Here is a 19,643-nt window from a genome sequence, read left to right as displayed (position 1 = left end):
CACTATAACTACAAAGCCATCTGTACCAGAAGGAAGGGTTAGAATTGGGGCAGAGGTAAGGCGTTTCTTTAACTCCTGAAAAGCTTCTTCACATTCATCGCTCCATTCAAACTTGACCGACTTCTTCACCAATCGCGTTATAGGCATAGCTATCTTTGAGAAGTCTTGGACGAACTTCGGTAGTATCCAGCTAAACCCATAAAACTTCGAATTTCGGGGACATTGGTGGGTCTAGGCCACTCCATTATGGCTTTTATTTTCTGAGGATCAACGGAGACTCCATTCTCAGAAATGAGTGCCCTAGAAAGGCAACTTCTTTCAACCAAAATCACATTTCTTCAGCTTCGCATACAACTTTCTTTCTTTAGTATTTCCAACACCTTTCTCAAGTGTTCTTCGTGCTCACTTGAGTTTCTTGAAAATACCAGATATCATCGATGAATACAACAACGAACTTATCAAGGTAGGGCTTGAAAATCGGTTCATCAAGTCCATGAAAACGGCTGGGGCATTGGTTAACCCAAAGGGCATCACCGTGAATTCATAATGGCCTATCGAGTTCTGAAGGCGGTTTTTGAGATATCTTCTGGCTTAATACGTAAGATGATATCCGACCTCAAATCTATCTTGGAGAAAATGGTTGCACCTCGCAGCTGATCGAAAAGATCGTCGATGCGGGAAGGGATATCTATTTTTGATGGTAATCTTATTTAACTCTCGATAATCGATGCACAACCTATATTCCATCTTTCTTCTTTACAAAACAAGACTGGTGCACCCCAGGGTGAAACACTGGGTCGGATGTACCCTTTCTCGAGCATTCATCAGTTGCTTCTTCAATTCTTGCAATTCAGCTGGTGCCATTCATATGGTGCCTTCGAGATAGGGCAGCTCCCGGAATAAGGTCGATGCTAAATCTATTTCTCTTTGCGGAGGCATACCAGGTATGTCTTCTGGAAACACGTCAGGGTATCTTTACTATAGGGATGTCGACAAAGAGTCTTCAGGTTTTGTTAGGTCTATTACATTGCAAAGGTATCCGTAACAACCTTTCGCAAGTAGTTTGAATACTTTGAGGTTGAGATAAGGGGTTTGCTTTCTTCTTCGATAAGAACTGCACCATCAGGTCTTCTAAGGGTTATCTCATGGTTAAGGCAATTAATGTCGGCTTGGTACTTGGATAACCAATCCATTCCCAATATACACAAAGTCGGTTAATTCAAATTGAACTAGGTCAACTAGGAACTCATAGCCTCCTATAAGGATAGGGCAGTTTCTATACATGACATCACATGAGATAGATTCCCATTTGGGATGGAAACTGACATGGCAGAGAATTTAGGGCATGGTTTTGCATTCAAAGTTCTAGAAAATGCAGTAGATATAATGAATGTGAAGCTCCAGAATCAAAAAGAACACAACCGGGTATAGAGTGGATAGGAAAAGTACCAGTGATGATGACGGTATCATCAGCTTCAGCTTCTTCTCTTTGCATCATGAACACTCTCCCAGCTTGTGGAGGTCCTCTCGGAGGATTACGATTGTTGTTCGCATTGCCGCTATAAGTGGAGTTCTGTCCATTCCCTTGATTCCTTGTGAAGCCATGGTTGTTCACGTTGTGGCCTCGTTGTTCTTGAACAGGACAATCTTTCACTATATGGCCTTGTTTACCACATCGATAACATTGGTCGGTGCCTTTACGACAGTCCCTTGCCCAATGGCCTTGCTTGTTACACTTGTTGCACCGAGGAACTTGTCTTTGATTACGATTTCCTCCATGTGACCAGTATTCAACTTCTTGTTGAAATGTTGCTTGATTGGCCTTCTTGAGGTTTTCCTTTCCTCTTACCATTTCAAACACCTCCTTTCTAAGTTTCGTCTTGCGTTCGACATTGATGGCCCTATCATAAATTCCTGATAGGATTTGCTCATATGTGCTGCTAGTTTCTCCTGAAGGTCAACGTTTAGACCTCCTTCGAAACGATTCATCGTTGGCGATCAGTGGAAACCAAGTCTGGAGCGAATCGAGCAAGTTCATTGAATTTCACGCGTATTCCAAGACTGTCATATTCCTCTGTTTCAAATGAATAAACTCCGACTCCATTTGGAGTTGCAATGACTGAGGATAAAACTGGTTGCGCATGGCCTCCTTTAGATGTTCCCATCCGAATCCAGGTGCTGTTGCATTTCCTTGGCAGTTTTCCACCAAAGATCGGCTTGTCCTTTCAGATAAAAGACTGCAAAGTTAACTTTCCACTTATCGGGGCACTGGGTGATCGAACAATTTTTCCATGCCGTTGAGCCATTCTTCAAACTCAGTGGGGTCTGGCTTTCCATCATAAGTTGGGGGCTTATGAGCCGAAACCTCTTGAACATGTTTGAGCACTCTTCTTGTTCAGTCCTAGGCCTTTGTCGATTTCCTTGTAAAAGCTCCATCATCATCAGCCTCATTAAATCCATTCGGTTATCACTAGCATCTCCGGTGGCATCTCCAAAAACAGGGTCGCTACGCAATGCGTCAATCCTTGCCCTCATTTCTTCGAGCGTGACCTCGATTCGTGGTTTGCATTTCCTCCATTAATAGGGTCACTTTCACTTGAGGCCATTGTCTAACACATAAAACATTTTACGTTTATAACATACTCATACCTCGTTCAATAGCGTTAAAGTATGTAAAAGTTTCCCATTCCCGTCCTATCACTCACACTCATATTTATTGATTTCCTTATTTATCTACAACCATTTTATTTTTATTTATTTATTATTTATTATCTTATTTAGCTAAAGTATTATCCTAAACCATTTTAGTTCTTATATTGAAATACGTAAAACCTTAAGGTTTTACTTAAGGTTTCGGAACCGTTGGCTCTGATACCATTCTGTAACGCCCCGACTCCTAAGCATCATTAATTCATTAATTAGCTCTTACTTAGCAGCGGAAGACTTAACTTAGTCGGTGCGTTACTGCCGTACTTTCCTTTTGGAAAATACAAGGCAACATAAGTTCGTTAAAGAACGTAACTTTATAAATATTAAACTTCATAACTAACCAGTAAATGCGTAAATAACTAGGTGAAACATAATTAAGGTTCATAAACTAATGTTCTCAAGCTTAGAATACATATTAATAAAAGTCTGCATAATTTAAGTAGTAATTATTCCTCACTGCTACGCCATTCCGTCATCCCCGTCATTACCTAAAACAGAAAAACAAAACGTCATGAGCCGAAGCCCAGTAACATACTACTCTAACATCGTAAATTCATTTCAATTCATTTTAGTTGCAAACAGGGAGGAGAGAGAATAGAGTAAAAACATTTCATAAACATTTTATGTAAACATAAATTCATTATTATCTTCATATCATAATCATCATCATAATTATCTTATTGGTATCTTGGCGAGTATAACATACAGGGACGTCTCCCATCATCATCATCCATCATAAATCATAGGGCAATAGCCACCAGGGACAACGTCCCTAACCAGAAGGTGGCATAAAGCCATGCATAGTGCGGTGCCACCAGGGACAATTGCCCCTAACCAGAAGGTGGCGTTTCCGCCATAGAATAGAACGGTACGTGCACGACCAACATAACATCGTACTGCCAAGAACCATCTTTCACTTTTGTTTATCATGTTCCATTTCTTTTTTTATATATACATTATACTTCACAATCATCATGAAATCATATTCTTTAATCTTTCGAAAGTCATCAATTACGTAACGTCATGAAATATCATGTTCATAAAAAGTATTTCATATCCCGCAATCCATAAAAGCATACATTTAACATAAACATTATAAATATCAACATAAAATAGATATTTAGAAAGGGAATGCGGGTGTTAGCAGTAGACGTTACCTCAAATCCTGCTTAGTAACTTTGATAGTCGGGGGAGGCTTGTAATATCCCTTTTTCCTTAATCTAACCAATAATTGATAACGAGACGATTAATATGGTAACATTCCTCATATGTTATTATTATAGTTATAAGGTTGACTCGTTAACCATAATAATAGTTGGACTATGTATATTCGTTTATTTACTAACTTTATAAGTACCTTCTTATTACTTAAATAATTATTATTATTACATTAGTTTTTATAAAATAAATTTTGTCATACTTTAAATATTAATAAATTAAGGTTAATAATATGAACTTAATAAAATAAAGGATAAGACTTTTGTTATAAAGGATAAAACTACTTAGTATTGTATTTGCTAAACTTGTTTCACCCAACTTGCCCATTAATTAAGCTAAGTCATTTTACTTAGATTATATTATACTTACATTGTAGTAATAATTGTACGTAATACTTTCAACAACAAACTTAATAAGTTGTATATTACTTGAGTCCATCATTATAATCAGTAAAAATATAAATCATGTACTTTGGGCCCAAAAGAAACAACAAACTTAACAAAGGAAAAATAAAAACAGATGGGAGGAAAGGTATGTTCAGCATACCTTGCGGCAGAAACAGAGGAAGGGCGACAAGAAGCTTCGCCGGAAATGGAGGCTGCAGCGGCGAGTTTGAAGGTGTAAGGGTGGTTCGCCGGAGTGACAAAGGTGGTTCGCCGGAGTGACAAAGGTGGTTCGTTCAGGTGGGTCGAGGAGAGAGAAAGGTGCTGCGAGAGAAAGAAAGGTGGCTGGGTGGCGGAGGGGCTGTTGCGGCGTGGTTACACCGTGGCTGCTTCGCCGGAAATGTGCTGCGGTGGCAGCAACGACAGAGAAAGGGAAGGTACAGCGTGAGGTGAGCGAGAGTGGGTCGTGGTGGTGCTGCGCAGGTGAGGATTGGTGGTGTCGTCGTGGTGGTGGTTCAGTGGTGTTCGGTGGTTGGCTGGGTAGTGGCGGCAGACGTGGGTGGCGAATGGTGGTGCGTGGTGGTTGCCCAAAAACAGAGGAGGAAGCAAGCAGTGGGTTAATTTTTTTTTTTTTGTATTAGTTTTGGCTTAATATTAACTCCAAAATTTCTGATTTTCGATTTTGTTTTGTGTTGGCAAAACTTGGGAATCAATCGGTATTTATAGAACTTGTTGGAGGTTGCCATTGTCTTGCTGTTCAGTTTATAATTCAAAGCTTACGAACTTTGGTCAAGTTACATTAATGGAGGAAGATTGAGAATTCAAACTTTGAGGCTTCTTCCAGATTTTGTGAGATATTGTAGAAAATTTTATTGACTAATGAAGAAGATTTCTGACATGGGTGTTGAAATGTAATGGTGAATATTTGATTTCATGTGTGAACATGAAGATATGTCGAGAAAGAAGGAAATTGGAGGGAGGAAGAAGATGGGCTAGTGCTAGACTCATAGGGGCACTTTTGTAAATTTCAATTTTTACTTAAGTATATACTTGTTCTATTGTCCACAAGTTAGATTAAATAAAGGAAACTTAAAATAGCTTATTATATATTTTAATATCTATAATTCTTGTTTTTGTTAGTTTGGAAATATTTAATTTATAATTAATCCGATAATTAGTATTACTTAAATACGGGATATTACAATTAGGCTTTAGGGTTACTTGATGAGTGTGAAGTGTTGAGTTTTATTCAATCAACGATTTTTGGGCCATGTTATTGGATATGTTAACTGATCCATCCTCTTGATTTGAATCGATTTCTGCTGACTAATCCGGTTCAGGTGGAACCCAGATGAGTTGATTGGTCCTTTATTTTGCGCACAAAAATATACACTTAAACTAATCCATATCAGACCCTACCAGATCATTTTTAAAGTGTCATTTAGCTTTTTTTCACTAGTGAAAGAAAATATATCTTTTAAATATATTTAAAAGAATCGGATGGAAAAGTCCTCGTCAGTAGTGATTGACATTGACATAATAGAAGTAAGTAGCCAATTTTTTAAGAAAAATAATTATTAATGGTCCAAGACCACTACATCAAATCGTTAGGTTGTGATTTTGAATTGGTTGCATTCTTTAGTGAACTATAAGAGAGACATTCCACATTGCAAGATCTACTCAACAATTTTGTGAATTTGATCAAGGAATTTTTTTAAAAATTTATTATGTATTTGTATATGTTAGTTTCGAATTTCTCTTATAGAATTACAAATTTTTATTAATAAATTAACTAGATCATAAAAAAAAACTTGTTTTTAATAGTCATATAGGCAACCAAATTGCTTATCAAATGTGAATATTTATATGTATATAACTTCCATAACTAGTAGATCAGACATGTCCTTTGAGAAGCTTATTGAGCATCAGATTGAATAGCTAATATGTGGACACCTAATTGACCACTTTTTGTTATCACTTATTGTAATAATTCTTCTCTTTCTATTATCTTTATAAACAATACATTAGGATTTTTCCGTGAAAAGGAGCATTCAGTATTTCTTCCTTACCATTATTAAAAAAATATACACTGATTCTATTATTACAATAAATTATACTTCATCCGTTTCTTTTTACTCGCTACATTTTCCGTTATGGGAAGTTTCACATTACTTACTACACTTCTTTTTTGGGCAATAAACTCTTTCTATCTCTCTCCTCCCACATGGGTCCTTTTTCTTTTTACTCTCTACCTCTTTTCTCCAAAAATTGCCTAGGAGTCCGTGAAATGAGAAGTGTAACGAGTAAAAAGAAACGGAGGAAGTAGTAGTAAGAGAAGAGGAGCAGGTAGTACATGTGAAACACTTGATAAACGTATTAATCAATAGGAACGCGGTCTTTCGAGCAGACCCCTTTTTGATATCGTCACACTCGCATTATTGTATCACCAGTCACAACAACAAAGCCACCATTATATTGGAAGAGACAAACTTTCAAGTTAAAAAAATACTACAATCACAGCTATGTATTCACTCTCGGTAGACTAAAATCAAATGGCTATATATAAACAAGGCTGAGAGTAAGAGCATCATTAACCATGAGTGAAAAATAAATATCATGGGATGATTGAGAAAAAAATGGCCTTAATCATGATTGGAAAAAAAATCATGGGTTGAATGGGAGTGATTGGGGCAAAAAATGGGATGGGGTGAGTGAAATGGTGATCAGGCGTGGGAGTGGGACCCACTGCCTGATCTGACGAAAATCAATTTTTTTTGGCTTTCTCCCAGCCAAAACGACGCGTTTTGGCTGAAAATTAGCCAAAACGCGTCATTTTGGCTTGGGGAAAGCCAAAAAAAATTGACTTTGTCAGAATTCTGACGCGTGTGTCAGATTTTCTGACGCACACGTCAGAATTTGACACTTGTCAAATTCTGATAGGTGAGAAAAATAATACAATTATAAATATTAAAAATGCAATATCTTAAAAAATACAAAGCGAAAAAAAATAAAAAAAATACCAATGGTTCTATTTTTCAGAGATCTACAATTAGAGACCCATTTTGTAATATTTTGGATAAAATTTTTTTTCTACCTATTTACTAATTTTCTATAATTTTGCTTATTTTATATGAAATATGTCCCACTTTTACACTTTAAAAAAATAAATAATATTTTTTTACATTTAATTTAGTTAATGCTAAAAACGCTAATTATGTATTTATAAATTACTTTTTTATCAATTAATAATGAATATTTAATATTATTAAAACGTAAATAATAAAAATATTAGATAATGGTGATGGGGTGATGAGAGAGAAAAAATAGTTGGGTGGGGTAAAAAAGTAGTTGGGTAGGTAAAAGTAGTTGGGATGATTGAAAAATGGTTCATGGTTAAGGAGATGAGTGGGGAAAGATTGTGGGAAGCTATTTTTTAGAGAGAGAAAATTAGAAAGAGAATGGGATGATTGAGTTTTTCACTCATGAATAATGGTGCTCTAAGGGATCTGGGTAGACTAAATATAGCACTACTCAACCTCTATTGTAACCAGAAAAACATCTACTTTGTAGTTTCTATTACTGAACTACTCCCCTGCTCAGAGCTGTTTTTGTAATTGTTTTCAAGAGTTCTATAACAAGAACGTTAATAAAAGAAGTAAAATAATTGACAAGACAACCATGGAAGCTTGGCTAGCTCAACTGGTAAGATTTTTATTGACATCATATTTTCTGGCCTTTATTTCTGTTCTTGTTACTCTATGTGGTATATATTTATACTTTAATTTCTTCGTGGTTCCTGAAAACTTTCTCCATATCTGGGAGATTGACAACTTTAACTGTTAATCGTACTCATCCAGGGCCCTTTCTAATTAACGTATTGGAGGTCCTGGAGCGATGAAATATGGACCTTTCCCAATATCAACTACTCCATCCGTTCCAATTTATTTGCTACATTTTGCCATTTAGGTGTGTCCCAATTTATTTGCTACATTTGCAACTATTTTCATATATAGTACATAGGTCCCACACTTTATTTACAAATTTACCATCACTCCCTCATTGGTTTTTGCAAATATTTCCATATATAGTACATAGGTCCTACAATTTACCTATTTGCTTTTTTGTTAATTCTTGTTATGGCAATGGTCTCCACTCCCTCCTTGGTCTTTGTGATAAAGCAAATGTAGCAAATAATTTGGGACGAAAGGAGTATTATTCTTGACATATATTGTAAAAAGATAATAATGGTCAAAGTTGGAATATGGTCTTTTAGCCTGTAAAATTTGGATTCATTTTAGTTTACATTTTTTAATAAGATACCAACTGAATTGATGGTTATATTTTTATGACTTGTCTTCCTAAATTAAGTCATACTTCGTAAATCTATCACATCTTCCTCTACACTGAGTTGTCAGTTCGAGTATGTGATTTGTATTACGAAATTAGAGTAGTCCTTTGAGACTCGTCCAAAAAAAAAAGGCAACAACATCAGTCCTCCCTTTTTTTAACAATTTCACTTTAACATTCACATTTTTACCAACGCATTTATTAACATCTATTATCTTTGACTATTGTACTTTAATGATTGCACGATTTTGGTAAAATATTATATTTTGAATGCACGCACATCAAGATAATTTTAATAGTATTTTATGTTAACATTTGTTCTTATTAATTAGTATTTTTATTGTCGAAGTAGAGTAAATAAACAATATAAACGTAAAAAGTGAATCATATAATATCGAAAGAGATATGAAATAGCAAAAGGACATAGTTAGTATTTTATATGAGAAAAAGAAAAAAAAAAGCATTACTAAAGATTAGGTAGCTATTGTAAAGTCATTGATAACAAAAGAAAACAAAAAAAGAAAAACATTGAAACTGTAAATTTAAAATCATTGGAAACAAAAAAAACCAAACAAAGAAAACTAAAAAAGAAAAATCAAAAAGCTGAAAAAAAAGGTTGTATTGGCATTCAAACCAGGGATGCGGAAATTCAATGGCATAATTATGTCAATCACTTAACCAAAGAGCTAACAATATATACTTGGTAATTATAATACATACGGGTTAATTTATCTAAGTCATATATTATAAAATCAGCATTTGGGCCTTTTCTCCCGGGGCAGGCGCTCCTCTTGTCTAGACTCAGGGACGGGCCTAACTAATCTGACATCTATTCTTCAATTAATTTACATTCGAACATTATCAATCATTTGTTACATTAATAAAAGATTATACGATAACTATAATAGAAGTGGAAACAACAGTCAAAAAATTGTGGGAAAGTAAGTCATCTGAAAACAGACGTGGAACATATATTATATTCCCTCCATCCCATAATATAGTGTTTATTTCTCATTTTTTACGAGAATTAAGATAAGTGGAACATGAATGATAAACAATTAATGTTGTGGGAAAAAAAATTAATTTTAGGAGAGAGAATGATGAATAATGGGTGAAAGAGCATCAAATATATGGCTTATTTAACCCTTAGGTTCAGTAAACAAAGAAAAAAATTATTTCCAGAGAGCAAATAAATAATGGTTGCATGATCTTTTAGGAAAATTAAAGGAAATTGTAGAATTAAAAAATAAAAACAAGAACAATATTTTAGGATATCCAGAATAGAATGCAAGCATTATATTATGGGATGGAGGGAGTATTACTTATTTTTTGTCCATCAGAAATCTCGGGAATGTATGTCAACAGAAAAGCAACACTACGTGTTGGACATATAGAACTATACCAAATAAAAGTATTTTGGCTTTAAGGGTGCCTATTTGGACTTGGGCCTTAAAGTGTAGACTGTAGAGTGTAGACATGCCTAATTGTCTGAGCTTAATGAAATTGATTTGCTTTATTTTTAAAGAATGATAGAATGATAGAATGATAGAATGATAGTATTTCATGTGGATATACTGAAACGAGTCCTTCAACAATAATAGAGATTTGTTTTGCTGGCTTTACTTCTCGGGATTTCGTTGTCCCTATGTAAGCGAACATGACATGTTCAAGTTACAACTTATATACAAGGAAATTTTTTTTTTTAATATATTGGATGGAGATAAATGGAGGCAAACTGAGACTGCAAAGGAAAGGGAAATGGAAAGCTCCATTTCCTTATCTCTTATTAATGAAACAAATCTTTTCTAATATCGAAAAAAAGATTTGAAAGGAAAATATAAGCTCACTTATCCTTCTCCTCCCTCCTTTATTTTCCGATCATAACGGCTACTCAAACAAAGTTTAAAGTGAATTCTAAAATGTATAAAAAAGTTTCCTAATTAATCAAACTTTTTACATTGGTACTCCATTACTTTCTCTGTCTGTTTTAGTTGCTATATTTACTTTAATACACATATCATTTAGAATTCACTTTAACATTCTTATTTGTACTACTAATTTTTGTTAGTTAAGCAATTTACTTGGCCACCTTTTTCTTGGTGTAGGAAATGGATGTGGATCAATCAATTCCAACTTTAATCAATAACTCTCACCACCAATTTCAACAAAGTGAAACAGTAGAAGCGTCTTTTGATGAGCAACTTGTTGCTACACTTGGTGAGGATTTCCCATATCCTCTTTCCATTGAGAGTCATACCACCTCTCCTCAGTTTGATTTTGACTGCGATCCCATCGAACAATTTATGCTTCCTCAAATAACAAAAAACAACAATTACAATAAGGACAATGATAAGATTCATAGCTCAAATGTCCAAGAAGATAGGCAACAATGCCTTAATAAGGAAAAGACTAAGAACCAAGCAACAAGCAGTGGTACAAAGAGAAAACGACAACCAAACCAAGTGCAAGATCATATCATAGCCGAGAGGAGGAGGCGGGAGTTACTTAGTCAAATGTTCATTTCTCTATCCACTATTGTTCCCGGTCTTAAGAAGGTATACTTCTTTCTTTCCTTAAACTTTGCCTTCTACATCCTAGTAAATGTGATCAAAGTTCGAATTTAAACCTACCCTAGGTGTTGCACTTGCACTAATACCTATGAAGCAGCAAAAATTTTGGTATCTAAGATCCTCTTGCTTCCTATATATTTTGGTTTTGCAAATCCCAGCCGGTTATGTGTTTAAAGGTTGGCACCTCAGGTTCCCCGTCTGCAAAAGTGTTAGTTTCAGAACCTCAATCATTTGAGTGCTATGTAGAAATTAACAATTTTAGTAATGTTAGTATCCCATAATTATATCTTTAGCAGAAGATCTTATTATTATAAATTGAAAACCTTTTTTTTTCTATTAGTTGATAGTTATTTAGTCTAAGTTTATGTTATTTATGTAAGAAACAATTTGTGGATCTTTTTGACCTTTTAAGACCATGAAGTGTTACAATTGACGAAGGAAATTTGACTCCAATAAGATGTAATATGTTGAAAGACTTCATGTCTCCGACCATTGTATTTCTAACCACTACAAATAGAGCACACAATTATTTTACTTTTGTCAAGTTGGATTTCACCACTTATTTGCATATTTTTAGTAGGTAGATTACCAACTAGGTTGCAACGTGATAGGGCAGATAAACAAGCGAGTTTAATTTTTTGTTTCCAGTTAATAGTAAGCGGTCTGTAAAAAGCATGAACCTAAACCTAATTAACCCATGCAATAAATGGCTTGAAAAAAGTCAACTCTTATTCGACATATTTATTAGCTTTTTTTTTTGAAAGACATATTTATTAGCTATATTACCCATAATTATTATTATTTAAGACTTTTTAGATTTTAATAAATAAACATGACTTGATTCAACTTTCACATTTATTATTATACAATTTTGAATTTTGTTTCATGTAAAGAAATTTTTCCTATAGCGTGAAGTTGGGACGCAATGAGTATTTTTGTTAAACCTTTTGGTCTTATGAAGGTGGATAAAACATCGGTTTTGGGAGAGGCAATTAAATATATGAAGCAACTTCAAGAAAAAGTAAAGGTTCTTGAAGATGTAGCTGCAAAGAGAACTGTTGAGTCTGTGGTGGTGGTTAAAAAATCTCAATTGATAGTTGATGATGACAAAGGGTTGGATGATAACGAGTCTTCCTCCACTGTGGATGACAATTGTGAACATGGTGTTATTGGCTCCAATGGTAATGGTGGCAATAGCAATGAATCAAATAATCAGGACAATTCACTTCCAGAAATTGAAGTTAAGATATCTGGAAAAACGCTGCTTTTGAGAGTATATTGCGAACAGCAAAAAGGAATTTTGGCCAAGTTATTTGCGGAGGTAGACAAGCACGATATGAATGTTACTAATTGTAGTGTTATACCATTTGGAAATATCGCTCTAGACATTACAATTTATGCACAGGTAATGCCCTTTTCATGTCTTACCCGCCACCTTTTCTGATAACATAATTTATTTTGTCTAAGCCAAACAAGACTCATTTTCATATAAAAATAATTGAATTGCTATGGATAAAATAAATATACTCATGAAACACTAAAGATCACTTTTTCTTGAATTTAAGAGGATATTTTTTGGGTAAACTTTGTGTAATAATATTTTTGTCGAATTTGATTTGTGCAGATGAAAAATGGCTTCAACAAGAGTGTGAGAGATTTTGTTAGAACACTTCACTCAGCATTGCGATTGGCTAGTCATCGAGACCATGTGTCACGTGAAGATAATCATACCTAATAGCCTGTCACTTGTTTATCTTTGAATTATCATTCCGAATAAGACATAGGACTTTTGCACTTTTTTTCAATAATAAGAGTCGTTTTCTTAAAGATAAGGTAGTATCTGTCTCAAGAGTCAAGACATGTACACTAACATACTAATAAATTTTGGTCCATTTTTGTGTTATAACATTTTGTTGGTTAATAGATATAAATGGAATGAAAATTTCATTTCAAAATTTATATCACTTCTTAATTAAAATTTCATTAGGAACTAGTTTTTATTCATCTCCGAGAAGGTTACATGCCCTGATACCCAAGATTTGGAAAGGAAACTTATAAATACAAATATCATAACATAGAGCTTTGAATTCTGAACAACTGTTCCTGAACTTGTAAAGTAAACTTGCACTCAAGTTCCAAAACTTGTAAAGTAAACTTGCACTTAAGTTCCTGAACAACTGTTTTCTTAACAGTTGTTCCTCTTAACTCCACTTGAAGTTTATTCACTTTAACTCGCTTCACTGAAAGTTTCTCTCTTACAGACCTTCACTTAACGTCCCTTTACCCCAAAAACCAAAATACAATTGATCAAATAAACTTAGTGGAATTAGAGTAAGAAGATAAAGAACAAATGGCTTTTATGAGAGAATGAAGGTACTAACACTTTACTTAGCTAAGCTCACTAATTCACCCGGTCTCACACAAATTGGAATTTAATTAGACACTAGTATTTATAGTGGTAATAACTTAGAACGTGGGATTAAAACATGTGTTAGTGATAAAACCATTATCCCATGAAGTTCCTTACCCGGATGAACACGTTCCTCCTTAAACCCATGATCTCCATGATCAATTTTAAACGTGGGAGACAAACATGTTACCGCTTTCTTAATTTTAGCAACCACTTAAAACAATAATTCTAAAGTATGATTTAATTAAAAAGTATTTTAATTAATAAAACCAAATTAAAATCTTTTTACAAAAGTATTATCTTTAAAAAGTATTTTCCATAAAACCGAAAAGGATATCTATTATCTTTATAAAAATAAAATCTTTTCCTTAAAAAGATTTTCCATAAAATCAGATGTTTACTTAAATAAAACGGTTAGCTAGAATCTAGGCATATATTACTCAACAGACATAATTAAATCGTTATATTACTTCATCCTAAGTCTAGTTCCTTTTAATAATTAGTTCCTTTTACTTATCATGACAGCGGCCGTTCGACTGTTCCTTACAAAGGAACAAATGCTCATTCTCATTTTAAATTGCCACAATTCCTTACCATTCTTACTCATTCCTTTACATTGGAACTAGAAACAAAAGGCCTCGCTTTGGTCTACTTGCTTCAATGCTTCTCTAGTACCAAATCTTTGAACATCTTCCCTTAGTCTTCAAAATCCAAAATTGTTTTCTTCTTTGACTTAATAGTCTCTTTATTTCTTTCATTGATACATTGAAATTCATTCACTTTCACAAATTGTTAATCCAATACATAGTTTGCATCTTTGTTCCTTTGTCATCATCAAAACTAGGGTTCAATAGACTGGAAGACCAAGTAAGAAGAAAAGAGTGAAAGAACATGCAAGGGGAAGATAAGGAGAGGAACAAAAAGCTTGTAAAGAGGGCAAAGAAACAAAATTATTGCTCTAAGTTTGGCAGTGCTTGGCATTACAAGAACAAGTGTAAGTGATCTGCTACTATGGATCCTCCAACCAAGAAGACTGATGGAAGACCATCTACTATCAATGCAGCATAACCAACTACTACCAATGCAACCAAGGCCAAAACTCCAAAGGCACCATTAGCCAAAGCAACAACAACAAAGAGTGCTAAGGGTTCCAAGCCAATAGCTACAACCACTTCTAAGGGATCCAAGACATGAAATAACAAAGGTGCAGCAACCAAGGCTAGATTATGCTTATGCCTCCGATCCCTGAGTTGCTTGGAAGCCTTCCCGAAAACAAATATTCAGAGTCTTCTATTTCAATCGGGCCATGCGCATATATTTCTCCATGCTAAACTTCCTATATACGTAAAAAAAAAGGCCATATCAAGTTGACAACATGTGTCTCAAGCACCCCAAATTTCATAATGTAATAAGAGAAATTTGGAGTTTGCAAATTTCTGGGTCACCCATGTACACCCTATCAAGGAAGCTACTTGTCGCGCGCGAACGACTGGAGGCATGGTGCCTTGATAAGCAAATTTTTTGGGGGTTTTATTGGAAATCGATCTTGGATCAACTTCAAACACTAGGTAACAATGTTGGTTCTCTTCACCAAGGTTCAAATATGCCGTGTAGCAGGCAACATCTACTGAATGAAGCATCTTTAGGGATCATACACTGAGAAGCAACGAATGAAGGATAAACATATATATTAACCTTGTCGATCTTCCTTCTAATTATCTTTTCCACAAGTTCCGTTTACGACAACAATGAAATTATATTTACATGCTTGACGATGCTTCTGGGAATTGGATTGACAACCAGCAGGATAACGACCATGCATGTTTTTCGAACACTTCAAAACTAATTATTCTCCAGAATTGTCGGTCTTTCCGGATGTACGACACCATGAGGAAGATATTAACCGGTCCTACGAGAGCTCCACTTGCCCACCATCACAGAAGACCATAAAACATCTCTGCTTACCCCGACTCAACTCAAGGAATCCAGCAAGCCATGTTCGACATTGCCAATGACAAGTTCTTGGGCTTGGATGGCTTCTCGGTCGAATTCTTTAAGAACAATTGGCCGCTCCTGGGCTTTCGTGGTCCAACCGGTGCAATAGTTTTTCTCAACAGGCTATCTCCTTGAGGAATGGAAAAGAATATTGTTGGTACTCATACCAAAATTGTAATTCCCCGACTTTGAGCATCATTATTCAGTTAGTTAATTTATTGATTAACAGCAGAAGACCTATTTTAGTCGGAATGTCACTGTCATACCTCCTATCGGAAGGTCTAAACAACACACTTTCATAATGCTAAACATATTATAATAATTATAGCTAATCTTGAAACATATGAATAACTTAAACATAGCTAAAGTTTCATAATTTAGTATAAATGAACTTATAATACATAACCATTATGTATGCATAATTTATTGTTAACTACTCATCACTATTATGTCATTCTGTATTTCCCTTCTACACCTAAAACAGAAAAATAAAATGTCATGATCGAAGTTTAGTAACATACTACCCTAACATCTTAACTTCCTTCAATTTATTTTATTTGCAATCAGAGGAGAGAGTATATTATAAAATATTTATAAAATTATTGCGTAAACATAACATATTGAAATAGCATCATCTTGTGTAACTTGTAATATCAGTTATTGACATTATCATTATTCTGTAATTTGGCAACTGGTATACATAGTTTTGTAGGACACCTCCCACCAATGCGGTAACCCATGTACAACAAACCATGCGGTACTCCTTTAGGGAGTACGACGAACAATGCGGTATCCCTTTTGGGCATATGACGGACAATGTTGTACTCCTTTTGGAGGTACGGGGCAACGCGGTATATCTTTTGGGGACACAACGAACAATGCATTTCATTACTAAGCTGCCATAACCTCTTTCACTTGTTTTTATCATGTTTTGTGTCTTTCAGGAATTTTTTCAAAAATCATAGTTATGTCCTTGCATAAACGTGTTATCAAATCATTCATAGAAACATACATAAATCATACTTCTCGTATCACCAAACCATTTATAAAACCACTTGCATAATTAAACATTCATAACCCGTATACGATAAATAACATAGCGTCAATATTATATAAAAGCATCGTGAAACATAGTTGGATGGGGAGCGTGGATGTTAGCAGTGGACTTACATGAAATCCTGTAGTAGCTTTGATAACTAGGGGATGCTTCTAATATTCTTTATCCTTTTAGTCAAGAATGGTGATATTAGAATATGTTTGATTTATTTTAAGCTTTAGACCTTCAAGTAGAACTTCATGTTAATTAAAGTAAGTTTATAGTCACATTAAGTTTGAGTCAATTAACCTTTTTTTCATAATGTCCATAATATCCTTGATCTGGTGAATCATAACATACTTGGTCCTTAAACATGTACTTTAATTTTTAAAAAGTCAATAATTAATAATTATCATCAATTAAGTTATACTTTACCTATTAAACTGACTTATTATTATACAAACAAAGTTATTCAAAATTAGTTCCTTTATTTCATACTATTAACATTTCAACTATAGTTATAGTGACCAAGTATATAACATATAATTATTTATTCATTATTATATCTATATAACAACTTTATTTAGGCATTAGATATGCTCATGTACGTTAGTGAAGTATGGTCAATAGTATTGAGTGGAGAACCTAAATCATTTTATAATCGGCCTTTTAATCATATGAAGTTCCTCATATTAATATCAAAGTTGAAGAATTAGAAAAAGATTAATCAACCTTCAATTCATATTCATATTCATAAGTAAAGTCATTAACTCATACTTAAGTTATTCTTTTTAACCAATATATAAATACCAAGAATAAATAAACCCAACATTAATGAGTCAAATAATAAGTGTTATGTCATGAACTAAATATTATCAATTAGCAAATATATTAAAGTCTATCATTAGTTCTTAACCAAACTATTGCTAATAGCATCCACTTAGGCCCACATATAAGTAAAAAGGCCATCCAACCCATACTCAAATAAGCCCAGATATTATTCCTTAATTAGCAATTGAGGATCAACGTAAATAGCTAGAGAATGGTTATTATACCTGACTTGGAGAAATATAGCGGATTGGGGAGGCGTGGGCAAGCAGGCGGCGAGGCGGTGGCGCGACGGCAGGGAGGGCGACAGAACTGCTGCTGCAACTTGGTGGTGCAGCGAGAGCAGGACGCAAGGAACGCGAGACAGGGAGGTTTGCAGGAGAGTGGCGCACGGTGGTGCACCGGTAGTCGGGGATTGACGCGGCAGGTGGAGGCGTGAAAAGACTCAAGACGGAGAGTGGTGCTGCGGTGGTTCCAAGGGTGGCAGGGGTGGTCGTTGGTCCGGGCAGCAGCCCGAAAACAGAGGAGAGAGAAGGTAGTACCAAAAAAACAGAGGGTTTAGGGGGTTATTTGGGTGACTGTTTCAGGCGAAGCAAAGCTGATCCCGGCAATTTTTAAATTTATCTAATTTAATAATTTATTTGTTGCCCAATCACAAAATAAAATAATTTTTGCCTCTTATTATTAAAGTTCATTAAGCATAAATACAAGTTTTTGGGATATTACATAAAGTCCATCCCCAAGAAGAGGTAAATCATCTACGACCAATTAGTTTTTGCTAAGTTGTTTATAAATGTGCATATATCAAAGTGTATGGCCAATCGTAGAAGCTCTTCATCCCCTCTATACTAGAAGATTATCATAATGCATTTGTATTGAGGCGACATATGGATGATAATATTCTTATCTCTCATGAGCTTACGTATATGATTAACAAAGACCAATCGAGTCTCGCCATTTGGCGGCTCTAAAACTTAATATGAATAAAGATTATAATCGTGTCAGCTGGTTGTTTATTTTGAAAATTCTAATGGCCTATGGATTACTTGCTCATTGGGTCCAATCATTCCGGCAACGCATTTCTATAGTCTCATATTGAACTATCATCAATGGATTAGAACTTAATATGAATAAAGCTTATGATAGTGCTAAGACTTCTTTTATTCCATGTTGTGAACTACGACAGGGAGACACTCTCTCACCATATCTTTTTTTTTTTTTTTTTTTGCATGGATAATTTATCTCGAATGACGACTGATCTTGCTATGAATAAACGCCATTTTCAAGGAATTTCAATTAGGCACACGTGTCCCACCATATCTCACTTATTCTTTGCGGATGACTCACTTTTTTTTTTCAGGCTTCAAGAATGTCTTGTTTATCAGTCATCTACTTGGTTGCAAGATTCTGTTGTGTTTCAAATCAGATGCTTAACCTACTGAAATCCTTTGTCAAGTTTACTCTTAATATTTTGGTGGAGAAACAACAAGAATATTAAGGTATACTCTGAATGAACTCTAAAAATTCTTTCGGATCATATCATGGTGTGCCTATCGATATGCAAGACACCAAGGTCCGACACTTTACATCGCTTCTCGACAAAATTTCCACTAGAATAAGTACATGGCAAAATCGCCCATGTCTCAGTCAATTATGTTTATCCTAACTAATTTTCTCCTCACAGCATCAGTCATGCATCTATTGTCTATTTTTCATATTCCTACTACTGTAGTCAACAAAATTACCAGTATGCTCGTTCAGTTTTTGTTTGGACCAACATACAACCTTAGGGCATCCACTCGCAAAAATGAGAGCTTCTTCATCTCCCAAAGGAGATGGATGCTCTGGGTATTCACAACATTGGTCTTTTTTGTCAGGCTCTGTTAATGATATAGGTTTGGCGAATACAACAAAACCCTAAACTTCTTCTTTCAAGATTGTTCCAGGATAATGACCACCAACCTACAAGGATCAATACTAGTTGTAAACCAGTCTCATGGGGTTTATAAGGTTTACGAATAGCGGAGAGCAACCTACAAAAGCAATGTGTATGGAAGGTCAGAAATGGCATGAGATCCGTGCCTCCAGCCAACACTGGATGAATGGGAAGTTGCCAGTTTCTCAGGACGAAGTTTTGTTACGCGAGG

At 34.9% G+C, this 19,643-nt stretch overlaps 1 protein-coding gene and 2 long non-coding RNA genes across 4 annotated transcripts; 1 reads left to right on the top strand and 2 right to left on the bottom strand.

Moving 5' to 3' along the window:
• Window positions 1-3,078: 3,078 nt before the first annotated feature.
• On the bottom strand, window positions 3,079-4,871 carry LOC130589721 (uncharacterized). Its single transcript, XR_008967360.1, has 3 exons — window positions 4,474-4,871; window positions 3,867-3,929; window positions 3,079-3,197 (listed from the first exon to the last, which is right to left on the bottom strand). It is a non-coding gene; the product is annotated as an uncharacterized LOC130589721 (long non-coding RNA).
• Window positions 4,872-7,813: 2,942 nt separating this feature from the next.
• LOC104884082 (transcription factor bHLH18) lies at window positions 7,814-13,186 on the top strand. 2 transcript variants are annotated; one of them, XM_010668677.4, is made up of 4 exons: window positions 7,814-8,012; window positions 10,763-11,212; window positions 12,189-12,632; window positions 12,852-13,186. In XM_010668677.4, the coding sequence occupies exons 1-4, from the start codon at window positions 7,989-7,991 to the stop codon at window positions 12,960-12,962; spliced, it is 1,029 nt and encodes a 342-aa protein (XP_010666979.1). In that variant the 5' UTR covers window positions 7,814-7,988; the 3' UTR covers window positions 12,963-13,186. The 2 variants fall into 2 exon arrangements, with proteins under 2 accessions (XP_010666979.1, XP_057247203.1); XM_057391220.1 differs by lacking the exon at window positions 7,814-8,012 and adding an exon at window positions 10,316-10,618.
• A 2,137-nt stretch (window positions 13,187-15,323) lies between these two features.
• Window positions 15,324-18,832, bottom strand: LOC125492640 (uncharacterized). The gene is made up of 2 exons (XR_007269291.2): window positions 17,724-18,832; window positions 15,324-15,762 (listed from the first exon to the last, which is right to left on the bottom strand). It is a non-coding gene; the product is annotated as an uncharacterized LOC125492640 (long non-coding RNA).
• Window positions 18,833-19,643: the final 811 nt, after the last annotated feature.

The sequence above is a fragment of the Beta vulgaris genome, chromosome 8, assembly GCF_026745355.1.
Source record: "Beta vulgaris subsp. vulgaris cultivar EL10 chromosome 8, EL10.2, whole genome shotgun sequence".
In the NCBI taxonomy this organism is placed as follows: Eukaryota; Viridiplantae; Streptophyta; class Magnoliopsida; order Caryophyllales; family Amaranthaceae; genus Beta; species Beta vulgaris.
This window is presented reverse-complemented; position numbering and strand designations above follow the sequence as displayed.

Excerpts from the sequence above, each read along its gene's own strand:
- LOC104884082 (XM_010668677.4), top strand. The coding sequence starts at position 7,989 with ATGGAAGCTTGGCTAGCTCAACTG. Across the intron at positions 8,013-10,762 it reads AAGCTTGGCTAGCTCAACTG|GAAATGGATGTGGATCAATC; the intron begins GTAAGATTTTTA and ends TTCTTGGTGTAG. Across the intron at positions 11,213-12,188 it reads TTGTTCCCGGTCTTAAGAAG|GTGGATAAAACATCGGTTTT; the intron begins GTATACTTCTTT and ends GGTCTTATGAAG.